Below are 19,981 nucleotides of genomic sequence, written 5' to 3'. Positions count from 1 at the left end.
GTCTGCAACTTCTCACTCTTAAGTGCTTCACTCTACTTTCAGAGCTGCGTATCACGTTTTTGTAGAGATGAGAGAACAAGTATTCCATAATGCAAGCAATGCTCATCCACATGTTTGTGTATCCTCTTACCTTGGATGCATTGCAGGGTTCCATCCTCAGCCCTTATTGTAAAGGTTTCACCTGGATTAACTTGAACCAGAAAGACCTGCCATAAGAGAAAAAAAACACATTTGTTTCACCGTGATCCTCAAAAATTAAATCTCCCCAACCCAACAATTGTGTTATCTGTACTTTGGAAGAAGTATGGGGGGCAGGGAGGGAACAGACTGGTATCTTTGGGTACCAGCAGGGTCCAAGAGCCAGTAGAGACTTAAAGCCTACATACTCAGCTAAATTTTAAGAGCTGAAATAAAGATATAACTCAGTGGTGTGTAGATGAGAACTACGGCTTTGGGCTCCACCACAAAACTTCTGACAGCGTGTTTAACTTAGACAAATGCTGATAGATAAGGACATAAATCTTTAGACTACTGGCACATGAGAGCAGAGAGCACATAATAAAACTCCAGCATACAGCACCAAGCCATACCAGGATTTCAAGTTCACAGGAATAAAAGTTTTTTGCACTGTAAGGGGAGTTGATCCATCACATTTTTTAAAATTTATCCTTCAGTCCTACACATAGCAGATCTCAGTTAAGCAAAATCCATAGACACACACACAGTTCAATAGTTGCACACAAAACAAGTAATAAACTATTTAGTAACAAATACAAGATTTTTTTTAAAAAATAATCAAAATAGCAGCCCAGACTCCCATTGCTCAATTCTGCAGATGATGGGAATGCTACGAAGACCAGGAAGCACCAAAACACATCTCAGTTCAGTCTATGTTGTACTCATCTTTATTACTTTTCAGGTGTCTAAAATCATGGTTTTAAAACTTATAATTTAGATTTATTTCTTTAACGGGGAGTTTCACTGGCAACTAGTGATCATTTATCCCATGCTCTTGCTGCTTGTGAAACTTTTATTCAAATAATTTAAACACACTTCTGTTCACTTTGCGTTGTCAGAAGTTCAGTCAAAATCTGGATTAATCTTGGTAGAAATTGAAAATTTAGATTTATATCTTTTTGTGAAAACTCTCTAAATTTAGGTCTGGTCTTTATATTCTGGGACACCTGCAAGCAGAACTTAATCATTCAATCTGGAAAGACAGAATTAATGTCGTGTTTCTGAATTCCTTAAACTAAATGCCTAAAATAATTATTACCTAGATGACCTTTTGAATTACAGTAATCCTACAGAAACCAATTATTCCAGCAACATTTTTAATGCATAAGCTGAAAAATCAGAAAAAATGGCATATGAAAGCCATTATTTTGTCTGCAACAATAATTTCTTGGGGAGTACAGATCAGGGTGGATCTGATCCAGCATACAGTGCACAATAAATGGTTCAGAAAAGATAGAAGGCACAAAGCCATTCCATCCCTAATCTCCAAACAATCAACAGTTAAGTGACAGCATTAAAGTGCTCTTTTGCTATGAATAGGTGTGGATTATCCACAACAGGGTATGGGCATCAGGTCAAAAGAAGCACAGAGCAAAGCAGTGTCATTCAGGTTTTTTTTTTTAAAAAAAAAAAAACCTCAAACCAGAAACCTGAATACAAAGAGGCAAAGAATCATAAAAATATTTCATAAGCTCATTTGCATTATATGTCTAAACCAACAGCTCTAAAGCTGCTTATTAATGTGCTTGATTAATGTAAACCAGATGCTCTAGCATACCATCACACCTTGGAAGAAATTGGTCCAACTCCTCAAAATCCATACCCTAACCAAACTGATGTCTCCTATATGAAAAGCTCAATCTTTTCCCTAAAGCAGGGAGTTAAACTTAATGGCAGATGTAAGACTGACGGTGAGAGAGGGATTCCTCATACTACAGAAGGCAGGTGTCTACCCCAGAGTTAGTTATCAAAAGGGTATGATTTACAAATTCCTTTTCCAGGAGTCACTGCAAAGGTCAGTCTCCAGCCCACGTGTCTGCATTAGCACGCCTGCAGTTGTGCTTTGAAAATATTTCCTTGGATTACCACATTAAGAGACCCATTCTCAAGATTATATCCCCAATAATAGCTGTTGCTTATGATGGCCAAAATAAAGCACAGTTATCCTTGCCTAATTACACAGGTTTTTAACACAAACAAATTGTTCCATCAACAAATTTGTTTCTTGAAGGGCAGCGGCCACCATGGCTTCACCCCTACATCGCGAGCCTGTGGGGAGAGTTTGGGATTTATATATAATAGCTTCTATTAAACTATTTTATGTATGGAAATAATTCCTTATTGACAGTTCCTAGAGTACAACAGTTTGAAGATATCATGTTTATTAAAAAAACCCAAACAAACAAAACCAAACACCTCAGCACTTGTTACTGCCACAAAACATGGAATTAAGTTGGTCAGAAAGCAACATTCCCCATTGTGTGCTGCAGGATAACAAAAATCAATTCTGCCTTGCCTGTCTGGAGTAGGAACTATACTACTTTTGTCCAAATTTTAACTAGAGCCCAGTAAAGACAAGAGTCCACAAAACATTTTCACCTGGAATTTTGTTTTGACCTTAAATATCGAACACATTGAAAGGATAGCAGTTTTCAACCATTAGCTATGCAATTAAGCCACAGACCTTTTCAAAATTATATCGCTGCTAGAGAAAAGTGCTTTATTCTGTCAATCAATGATTTGCAGCAAATTTCACCATGGTTGTCACCTAAAATCCAGTAATACTAATCCTGGTTTCCCAGGCTCTTAAGTAAGCTGTTCAGCTTCAGTGTTCATAAAATTGTAGTTGTGAAATGTGAACAATTTGTACCATTTAATCTCCTAACAATTTACAAGGCTGAAAGCCATAAGCAATCTGGTTTTATTGATATTTGAACATTTAAATACATATATAAGCACAAAGATCTTCAAAGAAAATCAATGAGCTTGACTTCTATTAAACCAAGTAGGTCTCTTGCACCAAATGATGGCAGACCCACTAGATCTGCACCTTCAGAGTGGTATTTTTCTGTATCACAGAAGAAGAGACACCAACATTTGTGAAATTCATTTACTTCAGCAAAATTTCAGAAAAATCAACAGCCAAGGAACAAGCCAAGGCCCTGTGCCTCCAAAGCTTTGTGTGTAGCTGGAAAGGTCATCTCCTCAGCCATTTCCAGCTATGCAGGGTTTCTCAGAACAGTGAAGAAATCACCCTCCAGCCTCAGTGGTACAGAAAAGCACATGCTAAACCAGTAACCATCAGTACAAATAATGGACTTAAAAGTTATACTGTAGGCAAGAACTGCATTGGAATAATGTAGCTGTCATTTCCTAAAATGTAAAAACAAAAATAAAATCATTAAGTTCTGAAGATATTAAAAAGACAGACATTCTTCTGCACCAGTGCTCAAATTAGCCACCTTCGGAGCAAAAGCAAACACTTATGAGCTGTTGCTGGGAGAAGGCAGCTGTATCAAGAACAGGAATAACTGACGTGTGACTGATGTGGGTCAATGCTGGAGCAAGGGCTGGATGCAAAGGGAGGATGGTCAGCACACGAGCACGTGTACCTGAGGTGGCCTCAGACCCAGATCAGGATGCTCCTCGGGCAAGACCCTCTGCTTGCCCCCCACACTGCAGGCAGACCCCTTCCAGCAGGCTGCGCCCCAGCCCCAGCCTCTCCTCTCCACCCAAACCTGGGGAACTGGGGTTTGCCCCCATAATCCACTCTGCCATCCTCCCATGCCACCCATAACCCCCTGAGAGCTTACAGTTGCAAAGCACCAACTAACAAGTCACAGAGCTGAGGTCAAACCACTAAAGCCTGTGCACATCGAGTATCAGATACTGGGCATCTTCCAGCCAACGCCCCCAACTTATCCCAGTTGCCTGGGACAACTCGTATCGAGGCACACTGTGACTTCTTTTGTTAATACACACTAAGTATGTCAAACTAATTCAAAGATTTATTTCTCCCCACATCCTCCTAAAACAATAAAACTGTATTCTACAGCCTGGAACGCAGCTTTTCTGTTTCCTTTCCACACAAGGGATCTTCATGAGAACGCCTTGTTTTCGAAGCTTTTAATTAAAAAATCTGAGGAAAGCAATAAAAAAAGTCTAAAGAGAACGCTGTTATTTTAATGAAAACAAACACAGATGATCTTTAATTGCCCTATGTCTCTTCCAATATTCATCATCCCGAGTATGCAGGTTTATGAGATGGCAGCAAGAGGAGAGAGAATCTGAAAAGTCACTTTGAGCCCACGCTGCTGCCCGGCAGCATCACAAGGGTGGGGTCCGACATCCAAGGACACTTCAGCCCAGTTTCAGTCCCCCAGCCTCCTCACTTCCCAAAATCTGGAGCTTGTGACAGCTGCGGGTAGGGTGTCAGCAGCACAGTCCCAAAGGCTTTTTCTTTTCCCGAAAAAGTACTCAGATGTTTGCTTTAGCAGTTTAATCCACTCAATGTTGAAGCCCAGCCTTACCTGCTGCATCCTCAGAGAAAGCTTGCTATCTCTATAACACACTTTTTTTACATTTATTTTGCATTTAAGAATGTTACTATGTTTTATTTAAAGTCATGTTTGTTAAGACTGATTAATGTTACTAAGTTGCATAGTTACTATAAATATTTATCATCGCACACACACCCAATTTGGCAATAATTGCTCTATGTCCAGACTTAAGTTTTCATGACAAGCCAAATGCACATCACCCATGTCCCACTTGTTCCTACTATCCAACTCTCACGCCTACTGGGACCAGGGGAAGAGACTAACGAACCTGCCAGCAAAGTCTTAACACAGGCTTAAAGCTCAGGTTCAGGAATATACATTGTGGATGAACAGTCTCACACAAAGACAGAAAACACTACCTGATAAGGACCAAAGCCATATGCTATTACCTATTTTGTATAGCACTGCTTTACTTATACAAGTGTTTTTCAAGCACACCCAAGAAAATTCACATCCAAAGTAGGCCATCATCTCCTAACTATTTTGCTGCAGTTCACCTGCAAGCACAGGTGCAGCAGCAAGTAGAAAGACATTCACTTGCATCCATGTGATGCAATACAATCCAATGCTTGCTTTAAAATATTTCCACTTTATGAGAACCTTTTCCTTGCTAAGGTCAAACAGCCGCTTGCACTGCTTTGGCTTATTAAAACCCTGCCTTAAGCATTTTCCAGTGTGGCAAATTTTCCCTTCCCCATTTAGATATATCATGCTTCATACAGCTGGGGGGCACAGCACCATAGGCACCATCTGGGATCCAGCCACAGGTTCCCCACAAATGCTTTAAGTTATTAAAATCTACCACATTTACGATTTCTACAGTGTATAACTTTTGGAATATACTGCATCACTGGGAAAGAAAAAAAAAAACAAAACACACCACACCCAAAGCAAAAACCCACCAAACCCCCAAAACCCAGAATGATCACTTGGGTCCACATTCTCTATTCTACTTTAAAAGACTGTGCCCCAGACCTGTATGAATTTCCAGCTCTGTCCCGCAGGAAGGACCAAAGAGTTCACATCTTTCTATGTGCAATATTCTTCTCAGGAATAGATTCCCCCTCAGCCACACAGGAGCAGGTAGGACAAATACTTTCAACCTCTCTTCAGTCAGAAAAATCAGGGAACACGTTACATCTTAAACAATAAAACAGTGACTTAAAAATTAATATTTGATAATAGTTTTCTGGGCTTAACGCCCCTTTTTTCCATAAGACACAAAATAGAGACTTGAAGCGATTCAGTCAGTTTATGATGAGTGCTATTGATAGCAAGCCCACAAGTGACAGATCCTGAACTCCCTAATTTATCACAAGTTAAATACTCTCCAAACACGCAGTAAAAAAAAAAAAATAAAAAAATTTAAATCAGTATAACAGCATAACAAATTGCTCTGACAGGTAAGAAAATTTTAAGATTCATGAAGTTTTAGCAAATTCTGGTTTTTATTGTATTCACAAAGAAACGTATTTGTGAGAACAGTCTCAAGAGTTTGCCCACCAACATCATTTGGTTGAAATTCCTTCAGAAAACTTCATTCTGGAGACTCCCTAGATAGCAAACACTGGCCATGAGTTAACTTTCCTAATGCTACTTGGCTGCCATCTGTTCTAATCTAAATGCTTAAGACAACTGAATCTGCTGTAAAAGTCAGTATATTTAGAGAGAAGGAAATTTCATCATCCTTCATCCAATAGACATTTTTCATGGATTGATGCTTCTCAACTTGGGTATTTTAGATGTGTACCAGTTCTAAACATTTTTCTTTTTGAAACAAGCCTCCCTTGTGCAAGTATCCCCCCTCTCCCCTAAAAGGACATTTCTGCAAGTATATATAAAAAATTCCAAGAAACTATGAAGAAGTAACTCTAAATTTTGGCACAAAGTTCATTCGCTCAACTCAGCTGCTGTTCAGGTACAGTATAAAACCCAGCTAAATGCTTTCAAGTTCTTGCAAGGTACACAGATTTCTTGTGCTACAGGAAGGTACCAAATCTTGTTCCCCTTTCAGACGTACTCTTGTCTCCCTTATTCGAAGTGTGTGACCCTAAAAAACAGGAACAAGCACACACAGGACTACATGAAGTGCCTGGGCTTGAGCCAAATAGTGAAAAAACAAGGTTTGGTAAACACACCTTTACAAAGAGCAGGCAAGCAGAAAACTTGCTACACCATTGCAGGTGCAGTAAGCTAACCAAGCCGAAATAAAATTTCCCAAACTAAATCACCCGGCATTCTGTACAGACACGCTATGGCACAGCTAGCTGCCCTCCACTTTATACTCCAAGCTTTTTAGAGCTTGCAGTGGAGTATCTACAGGAAACCATTGAAATTCTTGGACCAAAAGGTTAATTATCACTCCCTGAATCCCCACAGGAGTTACAAGTGGATTAGAAGCAGAAACAGAGTAAGCAGCAGCTCTGGAAGGGATATGAAAGCATTAAATATAGTCAGCGGTAGTGGAAACTAAGTGTGGGAAACTTTAAAAAAAAAAAAAGCCAGTGCTAGAAATGCCATTTTGGGAAGTCTAGAGAAGAGGGATTACTGTCAAGCAGGCAGAGACGTTCCCAGCTCTGCTCTGTACAGCTCTGCAGCACTTATCCCCAGGAAGATAAAACAACTGAATGTTCCTATGCAATTGTTTTACAATACAGGACTGTTTACGGGCAGAATTGCCTTTTGCATGGCTCTCCATCTGGCTGCTGGTAAAGCTCGGGTGTTTTACCAGCTCCAGTCTGCTCTTTTCTACATATGTAAGAACCTGTCTTCTGAGAAAAGCCTTTTCTCTGAAGCTCAGCATTTTCAGGTACAGCTTATAGCACAGCTCTGCCATGCTGGCATGGCTGAGGCTTCACTTATCCAGCAACATGTAAGGAGGAGCTACAGCAAGTGCACCCAGAGCATCTCCTCAGGAGCAAGTACCATCAGCTTCAAAGCTGATCTGCGTGCCAGCCACCCTGTGGTCTGGAAAACTCCACACACCTCACCTCCCACCAGCTCAGCTATGATGCTTTCTTACCACCAGCTTCTAATCGAGCCTGTAATTATACCCTGGAAAAGCGCATGTCCTTATCAAACCAGCCGCTATTTATGAAGTAATATAAACCATCTTTCTTAAGGAAGTAATTCTTATGTGAATCTAATCTGAAAGCTGTTCCTGCCTTACAAGTAACTAAGATAAATCTCTTTCAACAAACATGTAATATTTGCTTCTACATAACATAACAAATCATGTTAAGAACAATTAACATAGTCAACTTGCTGCTAGCATATGCAAAGATCAAACACAGCATTTATTCCAATTTCATTCCATTTTAGAACTGTACTTTTAAAAAGTGAAGACATGAACTAAAGCTCCAGGAATAGGATGAAAATGATAAAGCATAAAGCTTTGCAACATATGAAGGCTGATCCAGACCAGAGGCCAAAAAAGGTCTCACAGAAAACTAGTATTCCAGCTACAAGTACTTATAGAGGTAAGGTGATGAGGTCTATGAGCATCATCCAAGAAACATTTATGTAGAAAAGGAACCCGGCGCAGAACTATTCTGCTGACTCCTATTTGCATCACACAGCAAAAGCAAGACATAATGCACTTCCAGTACGTCAGCAATTCACTTTACTCCAAAACATTAGATGAGAAGTCAGATTAAAGGCAATGGAGGCATCTGCCAAGCAAGGCTGCTAAAACATCACTGATGGGGAAATTCAAAGATTGGACTTAGAGCCCCATCTCAAAAAAGGGCTCAGAAGACTTCATTTATTCTTTCTATAATACAGAAGGAGCCACAGGACAGTATAACCTGATAAATGGTTTCCAGCAAGGAGGAAAGGGCATTTTTAAAGAACAATTATCCTATCCAGTAATGATAAGATTGTTCCTTCACTTAAGTATATTAATATTGGACTTGGTAAATAAAGCCATTAAAAGCTTTCTTTTCTATTTTTTCAAGTTGAAGCATGATGTGCAGAAATGACTTTAAAAAAAAAATCACAGCAATGAAAATCTGTATCATAATGAGAACCCAGATAAGCAAACAGACTTAGAAGCTCAGAAAAAAAGCAGAAATTATTCTTCCTTTCAAGGTTGGTGTAACTCAAAACACAGCTTGGAAGGAGGAACAAATGATCAAGGGAATGAGAAGTAACAGAATGACATTTTATATTGATTCATGAAGGACAGCTTATTTCTACCTTGGTTAAAATACCTTGCTGAAATGTCTGACACCAGAAGGGACTCAAATTGAGTAACACAGAAAAATTGCTAGGGTAGATGTTCTACAAAGAGAAAGATTAACCCAAGATGACAGGTTTGGTAACCTACCAACTATCAGCTTAAACCTCCAGGCTGTATCCTGACATGAAGACATTGTTATGGTCCTATAATCATTTACCTACTTCTGATCAAGCTCATTAGAGAACATCTCCCAGAAAAATATGAAAGCAACTATAAACTTGTCTTCCTTCAAAAGCACGCTCACAATTCACTTCTGCTTCTTATAATGAAGTGCAGGATAATACATAGGACTGCTGGGACCAGTACATTTAGGTAAGCAAAGAATAGCAGACATCACAGGACTCATCTTCAATTCTCCATTTCTTTCCTTCTTTCACATTTTTAAAATCTCAGCATTTTTGTTTTAAATTCTTAAAATCTCATTCAAGATACTAGCAAGATGTCTGGACAACAGCTAACACAAGTCAATCATGAGATTAAGTTTCTGCAAAGCCCTCAAATATGTAACATTTATAGCCATTATTTCAATCCCATTATTTTAACTTCAATGAACACATATGCAAACAATCACATTAAATTTAATGGAACACTTAAAGCATTGCTTTTAATGTCTTTCCAGGGTAAGCAGAGATTTCTACCTTCCAGGAAATACTCTGCGCTCCCTAGTGCTAGGGAAACCACCTTACCCATCTTAAAAATCCCTTGGTGGCCCAGAAATAGTTCATTTAAACCAGCCATTTTCTGCAAAGCTCACTGACCTGCTGTGATCCATCGCCATTCACGATGTGAGGCATCATGGCTACCTCCCCGTTCAGCAACGGTGGCAGCTCCAGCGGAATTTGGTCGGTCATCATCATTGTGACGTACATTCATGGAGAATTTTCCTCAACGGACTTCCTGCAAGAGAGGCATCGGTTAATGACCCTGAAAAACCCACTTTGACTTTAGAAGATCACCAGCATCGGCATGGATTTTGCCATTGAGGTAGCAACCCAAGCAGGACACCTGCTTTTGTAACAGGATGTGTAACGGGAACTTGAGGCACTGAACGGAGATCTTAACTGTTAGATCAAGAGCATGGAAGGTCAACTTTCCATGCAAGGCTTCCAAAAAAAAAAAAATAAACTAGTCAGATTTCCACTCGTTCCCATTATTATAATCCCCAGGACTCACTGCACAGCTGAAATAGGCAAGTTCTGAGACACTCTGAGGGAAATTTGTTCTGTTCCTAAAAACCAGCATCCTGCTTGCTACCACAGTTCTTGGAACTATGTATCTGTGTGGTTAAGATGTTACATCAGTTTCACTCAATAGCCACAGTTCAAAGCCAAACACCTTTATTTTCTTTCTAGGGCCCTATAAACAGCACAAACTACCACATATAACACAACCAGTAGGTGCCTGACTTCCACTTCATCGCGATCCAGAGGCTTAAGGTTTCTGCTGGAGCAGGAGGAACAGCACCTCCCTACCATTTTGGGCTATACAGAAGACAACAGAAGATCTCACTTAAGGACCTGTGAAGAATCACATACCACTTGCAGCACACCCTCCCCCTTCACAGTTAATTGATGTGATATGTAAGCATCACTAAAACCACAGGGAGATTGCTTTGTGAAAACAAGTCTTAATTCAGCATTAAGGGTACCATCATACCGTTTTATGGAGCAATAATCCAGTTCTTCAGTGAATAAGAAGGATGATCTAATCACATAGCTTATCTAGACTTCTGCACAAGAACTCCTAAGCAAAGCAACTTTACAGGTCCAGTGCTGATCAGCCAGCGTCCTCAGTACCTCATGTCAGAGAATCCCAAAGTTCTCCTGAATAATTTCATACATATCACAAATTCAAATTAGAAAAAAAAAATAATAAAAGTGCTGTGACTTAGGTGGCTGTTAACAGCCAGGTAATCAGCTGGCCCAAGTCCACCAGCGTATAGAGAGGGGAATTTTTGGCAAAGAGCAACAGGGAAATCCCCGCTCACGAGGAAAGCGGTGTGGGATCTAATATTTACATGAAGCACTTGACTACAGAGCCATAAACCAGGAGTTTAAGTCATCTCCTCCGGAGGGGACAAAGCGCTAAGCCAACCTCACCAGGGTTGGAGCATGTGGTTCCACTGCTGCAAACCTAACGCTCCCATACCTGCTCTGCCCCCAGGTGCTGCTAGGCTTTACATTTAGAATATTTTTTTTTTTTAGCTTAACAACTAAACCAATAGTTTAGTTGAAATACACTCTCTTCATTTACATCAACCTCTTCCAGAGCTCATCATAATCCCATCACCTGCAAAGCAACTTGATGATCAGAAACATCAGCCTGACCAGGAGCTGGTTCTCCAGCTGCTGAAGAAGACCACTTGTGTGCTTTAAAAGTGACAGCAGTGCCCACACAGACTGAATCACATCTACCCTTTCATTCTTATCACACAGGCCCCCTTCACATCTAAGTAGTACCGGAAGACTAAAAGTGTATTTGTTTTTCAGAAGGCATACAAACTTAACCCTGTTACCTCCAGCTGTATATCTCAAGATCAGCATTTTAATTTAACTCAGTACCAAATTTAGCATGACTCTCAAATCCTTCTGATGTTCTTAACCATGTGAAAACACTTTTCTAATCATCACTGTACTAAGATATAAACAGAGGCAATCTATTTTCATCCACCTTTAAACAAAATCCTTTCTTTTATTTGAGACCCAATTACAGGACAGAAGTTCTCAGACAGCTTGAAACACAGCTGTCAGGAAGATGGTACATCCTCAGCTGGGTTTCAAGTCCTATCTACTGCCTGTATCAACTGCTTTGTCCCAAAGTCTGGCAGTGTTTTAGTCCTACTGTCACCACTACCCCAAATAATCTGCCCTGCACTGCATACACCCATGGAGTAAGGAATAAGGACACTTGCTAAGCACTCCTGTAGCCCACAGGATCAAGATCTCTGATCTGGCATGGGTCTATCAATGAGCAAAGCCTCCCTGGCTTTGTCATTCAAAGCTTGACCCAACCGTTACATGGGCTACAGAAATCTGTCCCAACATCCTAGAAGCTTTGCTCAATGCATTTTCCCCCTGAAGTTTTGCAATATTTGGAGCTTCTTCCTAGACCTTTTGCTTCTCGTTACTTCACAGTCTCAAGATCCAAGTCCACAACCAATAGGTGTTGGGTTTTGGAGGTGGAGGGGAAGGAGTCAAGCAGTGTGACTTCAGCTTTTTGGGTTTTTGTTTGTTTAGAATTATGAGGAAGAAGAGAACATGTGAGGTTTTGAACCATTTCTTAAATGCTTGGGATTAAGAAAAGGATTGAAAAAGCCTAATACTGAACACCAGCGAAAACATCAGACTTAGCAACTGTCAATGGAAACACATTGATTTAGTCAATAGTTGTATCTTAAACTACATTGGTTATATATGTAGTTACATATCAATAATTTTGTGTGTGTACATATATACATTCATATATAAAGATTATTTTAAAAGAATGCGATGTTCATGGGAACTATTTTAAACTGATTTAAAACAGTATCTCCCTCCCCCAAATAAATGACATGTTCATCTAGTCCAAATCTGAAAGCCCCAGCTTTAACAGAGTTTAAGCGTCACGCCAATGCTATTTTCTTAAGAAAAAAAAGCCAGACTGTAGCTTGAAGCTACATATTTTCCTAGCAATATTTCCATTCCAGGCACAACAACCAATATGTTGACATTTATTTGCTACATGTCATTATTTAAAGTTTTACAGCTGCATTCCTTTTGCTTTATTAATGGTTTGTCACTACAGCCATGTCTACACTTGCCTCACTTTAAAGGGGAAAAAAAAACCCCAACAAAAAAAAACCCAACCTGCTTCCTTTATTTGTCAGGTCTGGTACGGTCGTGCCAGAAGTAATGCCAGCAACAGTACCGGCTACAAAGCACAGCTAGCCACAGGCATTTTTTTTTTTAGCAGTATTTCACACAGATGAACTCCATGAAGTTAGATGAGACAGGGTAAAAACATCTACCATGAGAGCGGCAGACTTCACACCAAAGCCAAAACCTTTAGAAATGGGCTTCACACACTTTTTTAGCTTATTTGCTCATCCATCCTATGTAAAACAGATTTATTCACCATGCGTTCACACCTCTCCTAAAACCTAGTGTTCCACCTGCATCAGGTGATCCTCATATAAGCAAATTTGATTAATACAAAGAAGGTAAGGTCTGAACACAAGCACTTTCTTTTTCCTGTAAATGCAGGAACATCTCTGGAAGAAAACACCAGACAAGGACTCAAAGAGCCAGGTCACATTTCAGGATGTGAGAACTCTTCCTTAGCTAAAATATGAACTGCCAAATGCTAACCCACAGCTTTTTTTCAGGTACTAACTCAAATTTGGGGTTTTGTCTAGAAAGCTGACTATATTTAAATATAAAAAAGATATTTCCTGTGCGTCTACATTCCCCAGGTTTGGCTGGGACAGACCACAGCAACGCCAACATGGAGCAAGAGGCTACATCTCCCTGTCTAGCTACCTCCAGGAATATGGGAAATCACAGCTTCCCATCTTGCTGTAGAGCAGGGAAGAAAAAATAACCATTCAAGGTTGATGTTTCTCTCCCCAAACCAAACTTCCAAACCTTTTGATGTTTGCAAGTTACTGTTACAAACCTCATTTTCAATTCGGCACTGCAGTCTTCTACTGATCACCGAGATGACTGTTTCCTTATATTAATTCAATATGTGAATTAGTAATACATAAATTAATTGCACATGAAACTAGAGAGAAAATTAAAACATACAGAAGAACAAAGTGTAACTATCTAAAAAACAACAGCCATGTATGGTGAATAAATAATGACCCAACAGGTTACATCAGAGTTCTCCTGAAATTCCAAAAGCAGTGTGAACTGCATCAAGGTATCCAAGTCCTACTTTTCCTAGAAGTTTTTACCCGTGCTATTAACGGGGCTAGAAGCCAAGAACATTTTTCTTTTTGTGATTTCCCCCCCCCCCCGCCACCTTCTGTCTTTTACAAAGCCAAAGAACCTCTTCCAGCTATGGCAGACAAAATCAGAGAACCTGGCAAAAGCAAGAGGAGTTCTGAATATTCGCTCCTGTGACCACTCTCTGCAAAGCCTCAATTTTTTTTTTCCCTACAGCAGATCATTAAAGCTACTGAACAAAGTGTTCTGCTTTTTTTATCAGAATCATCTGAAATTACAAAAGTTGTACTACAAAGATGACAGACAGCTTTCCAATACCTAATAGAGCCACATATCCTGGTTTATTTAATATGCAGCAAAAATCCAGCATGAAATGCATATTTGTACTCGTGCAGCGCTTACTTAGGGTTATCCTGTCTGATTAGAAAAGAACACATTACATAAAGAGTAAGAAGCTACATCACCTTAAATCCTAGTGTTACTATAGGAAAAGATTTGAAATGCATACAGTATAAAACTCTGAAAGGAAGAATTTTCTCTTTCCAGCCTAAAAAACCCCCTTACAATTTCAACTCCATGAAGTTCATACATGGAGAGTGAATGAGTGCACACACAAGCCCAAACAGTGCATGCAGCAATTAATAAACAAGCAAACAAAAACTCCTCAGATTTTCTACACGATTTGTCCTCAGGCATGATGAGCAGTTCGTCCATGGCCCAGCCACCTCCTGAACCACCCATGACCACAGTCCCTCCTGGCCACCCGCTGCATCATTGAACAAAACCATCCATTTCTCAAACTGCTTTCCATGAGATTAAAACTCAAATGCTACTTGGCAATGGCAACCATCAAAGTCAGAGGCATACTGGCGCTCAACCCTCCCTTCCTAAATTTAGAATAAGTGTTTAATTGTCATGATGGTTATAAGCTATCCTGCCTTTATAACAAACCCCAGAAATTACATGGTATTGACATGTGCAGTCACCCCTGAAGAAAATTAACCTAAAGCATTCCTTGTAAAGACAACTTAGACATCAAGAGTGGCTTCAAAGATAACTCTATTACCCAACAGAAAGTAGTTTTCTTGAAACAGAAGTTTTCTCCACTAATTCTTCAAAATCCTAAAACATACCCCATCGAGGTTGAGGAGAGGAGGAGATGCGTGTGTCAAAACCATATATTTTTTTAAAAAAAATATCAGGTTATATAGTCTAATATGAGCTCCTTTCTACCATTGTTTTTTATGTCTACATATGTATGTGTTATATGAGCCCCTCTTCTACCACTCTGCATGTAATGGGTGATCTTCTCTTGCACAGTGGTTGATGCACTGGTCAGAGAAGTACTCCAACCCATCAGGAACTTCCTTGGTTGTTTACAACAATGGGAAAATCAAGTTCAGTTCTGACATCAAAAGTCTTTTGATGATTAAACTGATCCAATGACCAGCAGTCACTTAGAAGGTGACTGTCTCTCCCCCTACCAGCTATTTTCCCTAGCTCATCCTGGGGCAAAGCAAGTTCAGAAATTGGCAGTTCTCTGATCACAGAAGGGAAGTATTTGTGACATCTGATCTGCATCCTCCAAACTACACCCTAAGAGCATGACCAGTCCAAGGCCTCCACCATCATCTGCACAGTTAGTCTGAACACAGACGAGTTCCCCCACCCGCTGCACTATATTGACCCTCAAATACTTGTGTTATAATAACTGGGACAAAAGGAAGTAGGAGTTGCTTAAAATGGTTTTGCCGTGGCTAAAGAAAAAAATAATGTATGGAATCACGGGCTCATGTCAGAGAATCTTCCACTTAACACCACTGAGAAGTCAAACATGGCTTTAAAAACATAGACCCTGAAAACAGGAAAGTCTCAAATATTTCTAGCAGAAATCTCACTTTTGGAAAGTAATACAGTGAAATGCAATGAGAATAAGAAAATCCTTTTACATTTGCAGCAGCCATTACCTGCAACACACATTATTCTTCTTCCATAAAAAGAATTATTCTTGGAACCATTTGCTATTTTCCAGGAGTTTGTATGTGGAATTGAAGAACCATATCAAAGTCTGGTATGTGAAATCATGTTGCTGCTGATCATTATACAGTTGAAAAACGGGTGCTTTTTCCAGAGACATTTTGAACAAACTCAAAAATAACTAAGGGAAAAATAACTTGGAAAAAAAATTGCTGGTATGTGCAAACAGAATATGTATACGCACCCCCATAGACTTATTTGTACACACACAGACACTAAAAATTTAAAATGAATACATGACTCTCTAAGAAGGCTCTGAATAAGAAGTGCTGCTTCTGTACGTTACTGTTGATGCTGGTGTTTGCATGAGAGAAATGAAAGAGCTTACATACAGCCCCGTTTCCCTATTGTATTTTGTACAGCACACGTTGAAATTTAAGATTAATTAAAATATACATAATGCAATTATATTTTCACTGAAAAGTAGAGCGGTAAATATAGCTGCTTTCAAGAGGCTCCTGCCATGGCTTGCCACTTGAATTCAAAGAGGAGTGGTAATAATTGTTCATGTAGAAAAGCCTCTTGAGACATGAGCAGTACCTGGAGGTATGCACACAGATGGCTGGTCAAGGCACAAACAGTCTGGAATTTGTCTTGTCTGATGTGCGTTCATTAGTTTAGTTAAATCACATCCGTCTGAAGAGCGATTGAAACCTGAAAGCATTTTTTCTCTGTTTAATTGCAAACACAGTAGATTGATTTGAAAGCATCCAAACAGACGGGCTTCTTCATAACAATTCTGAAGAAATACATGCAATTTTAAAAATCTGTTATGACAAAAGAAAACAGATTAGTGGGAATGCATACCTACAAAGCTCACTAGTATTTTATGAAGAGGTAGTAAAATGCCTGCTGCTTGTTTTCTGTGCCATTTCACAGACAACAAGGCCACCAGTAGCTGGATCCTATCTCTATCAAGCTGAAAAGCATAAACATCCTCTCAAAATTTAACCACTGTTAATTAATCAGTGGGTTTATTCCCCTCTAGTTTATTTTTATTTTAAATAACAACACATTTCAGTGTCCATGGTACATTCCATCTCTAAAGATGGAATTATCAGCAGTATGCAATTCTGTAGGGGATCAAGGAAAGTTAATAATCTCACACCAGTGTGGGGAAAAACATCATTAAGGCAGCTATCCAAAGGGTAATGATATGATGAGTTTCAGTAGTTCGCATTTACTTAGACCTAAAATTTAACCTCAAATTTTCAAGACTTAAAACTATTATTTTAAAGAACAACAGTTTTGCATTGCATCCAGCTCCATAACACGCATAGGTAATGTCTGTAATTTAGGAACAGACGAACTATAAAAAAAATGCTCCCTAGCTCAATCTTGGGGTGAAATGGAATAACCAAATAACTTCAAACACATACCAGAACCGAGCATCAAGAATGGGAAGATCAGGTCAAGCGGCATCGTGCAGGAGTGTCTTATTTCACAAGGCAAGTACAACTAATCAGCATATAATAGATCTGATGAAATACTAGAATAAAGCAAGCTGGTGCACAAAGGACTCTTTTACCAATGGAAAACTTCATGGCCCTAGGGATTTTTTCCCCTGGTTTTCTGAGGGAGAATCTTGTGAAAACTTGTATAGGAAAAGCCAGCCCACCTTCCTCCCACCACGGTGCACGCCTGGGGAACGCACATGCCCTGAAGGCAGTCATATTCGGGTGAAAATGTAATGGCGCTATATTTAAGGGAATAAAATACTCCAGAAGTGAAACAGATCTCCAAAATTTTTATTAGGTTTATATTAGCTACAGCTGAGCAGAAAGCCACAGGCAGACGAGCTAATCCAATGGCTCCACAGTGTTCTCACTTCTGCAAATATTGCAGCAGCAAATTCATCTGCTGCTCAAAATCAATTCTAAAACATGCAAACACACCACGGTTACAGCCTGCACCACTGGCATAAGAGCAAGCTACACAGAGAAAGCTTGTCCACAACTCACTCTCACCATTTGGGTTTTTCTGTGCTTTTTCCTTCAAGCTAAAAATTAAGTTGGGTATTTTTGCTATTTCTATCCCTTTCCTTCTTCCATGTCTTCACACCTTTCTCTCCTCGCCTTCCTCTGTATTAACAACAACAGATAAAAAGGAACCCACAAGGGATATAGCTGCAAAAATAGAGAAGTTTTCAGGCACACAATTCTCACAGTATTTCATAACACTTCTCCCAAGCAGCAATAGGCTGAGGATAACTCTTCTTGCACAACAGCGGCCAATTATTTTTTCCATGATTCTTTGTATTGTTGTTTCCCTACAGTTTTAATTTCAATTTTTCACATTTAAAAAATGTCTAATTATGAAATTTGCTCTGGCAAATTTAAATGGCAACTACTTTAACCATTATTTTTTTAAAGAGGAAGTTAGTTTATGAAATTCCAAAAATACAAGCAGTAATCAACATTTTGAACCAATTTTTTCCTGCTTGTCCACCCTCACAGAAATATTTGAGGAAGGGAGTTCTCGGTGCTGATCAATCAATAGCTGTACAGCACACTACCAATGGCACTCAGCACCTCTGTGCTTTTCTGGGAGACCACAAGCCACACCAAACAGGACAGGCATGAAGCAGGACCTTTTTGTTTCACTGACATCCTCCTCTCCATTGGTCAGCAGAAGACAGAGCTCCTCCAGCTGTGGTCCCCCCACATGCCAGGGCAAGGAGGGGAAGGTGACAGTGCCCCAACAGCTCTCCATCCCACAGCACAAACTGGTCCCCTAACGACAAAGAGCCATTTCATGCAACAGAGACAACATTGCATGTTCCCTAATTAAACGATAATCCTTTTCAGGTTCTCTACACTCCGTATTACCTCTGACAAAGGCAATTTGTAAATTAAGTTCACAACATCACAAAAGATATTCAGTAAGCTTAAACACTGTTTCAAGGAAACACCAAGTTATTCCAACTATTTGGTTGAGGAGGAAAAAAGAAGGAATCCAGACGTACACCTGCCCACAATTTGGGCCCCAATCATGCAGACATTTGCACGAGGGTATGTACATCTTTATGCCCTCTTAACAGTTTTTAGCAGTGTCCTTATGCACTGAACTTCCCCGGATCAAGGCTGTGACCCCGCACACATGTCCAGGGACACCGGCAAAACCTCTACACGAACAGAAGTTCTTGCACAAAGGTCCAAGTCAGATAAGGCGTATGCTTCATCTGTTTGCTTTCTTCCTTCATTTTATAGCCAAAGTATTAATCACAGTTAGAGGTTGATAAGCATAGCATTTGGCGATAAACACCCTCCCCTTCAACTCTGCTCTCTCAAATAATAATCTCTCTCCAATAATATCACAAAGACCTTGGTTATCTCTTCTAGAGTTCCTGTGCAGCGGAGAATCTACTGAAATCAACAGGGTGGGGTTTGGGGTTTTTTTACCACTAATTAAACTCGAAGAAAAAAAGAAGGATATCTATCATATCAATCTGCAGCGCTTGAAAAGCACGCATACCAAATTCCATTTACAACAAGGTTTCAGCACACCTTTGTGCAAGACAAACTTTTTTGTTGTCGCCATTCACTGCTAACCTGACTCCGGGCTGACGCTGTGCTGACAAAGTGGCTCATTGTGTTATTGTGGGAAACGGCTTCGGAGAGATCTCCCATTCAGCCCTGGGATTCAAGAACAGGCATTCACACGGAGCGGCTGCTGCAAGGGAGCACCTCTGGATGGCTGCCGGAGAAATTTCTCATGTAGAAGGAAAGTTGAACCCATTATTATCATCGTGTTCACAGGATCTAAGTGCCTAAACTGCATGATTAACAAAAAAAAAACAACCCAAAACCCACCACTCAAACCCCATCACTCTAGAACTTTTCAGCATCAGGAGAAAAAGTTAAAGATTTGTTTCACCATCCCTCACTTTCAGAAGACATACTTGGGACAGTTTTTTACTCCTCTGAACTGCTTCATGAAAATGAAGCTAGTATGCTACCTAAGGTGGTTTCTCTTAATATCAGATAGACTGAAATTTCTATTGAAAAAAAAACCAAACCACCAACCCAAAACCCACAAACAAAAAAGAAACAACACATACAAAATCATCAAATCATTGTTTCATTTTCAACTGAGTAATTCTGGTATCCATCACCTTACAGGAAAGAAGCCTCTCCTACTCCAGGTATCTGATTTTTATCTCCAGTGATAAAGCATCAAGGAATCAAAACCAACAAATC

The 19,981-nt window shown here is 39.8% G+C and overlaps 1 protein-coding gene across 1 annotated transcript in view; it reads right to left on the bottom strand.

The window, feature by feature from the left end:
• The window catches only part of FNDC3B (fibronectin type III domain containing 3B), a 209,866-nt gene that overhangs the window by 160,349 nt on the left and 29,536 nt on the right, over positions 1-19,981 (bottom strand). The window contains exons 2-3 of the mRNA XM_074878513.1: positions 9,576-9,714; positions 131-206 (exon numbers count right to left, since the gene is read on the bottom strand). Coding sequence (XP_074734614.1) covers positions 131-206; positions 9,576-9,686 — 187 coding nt within the window. The 5' untranslated portion in view covers positions 9,687-9,714. The remainder of the gene's footprint in view (positions 1-130; positions 207-9,575; positions 9,715-19,981) is intronic.

Source organism: Strix uralensis, chromosome 9 (assembly GCF_047716275.1).
Source record: "Strix uralensis isolate ZFMK-TIS-50842 chromosome 9, bStrUra1, whole genome shotgun sequence".
Classification (NCBI taxonomy): Eukaryota; Metazoa; Chordata; class Aves; order Strigiformes; family Strigidae; genus Strix; species Strix uralensis.
The sequence above is the reverse complement of the archived record's forward strand: the minus strand, read 5'-3'. Positions and strand labels throughout refer to the sequence as shown.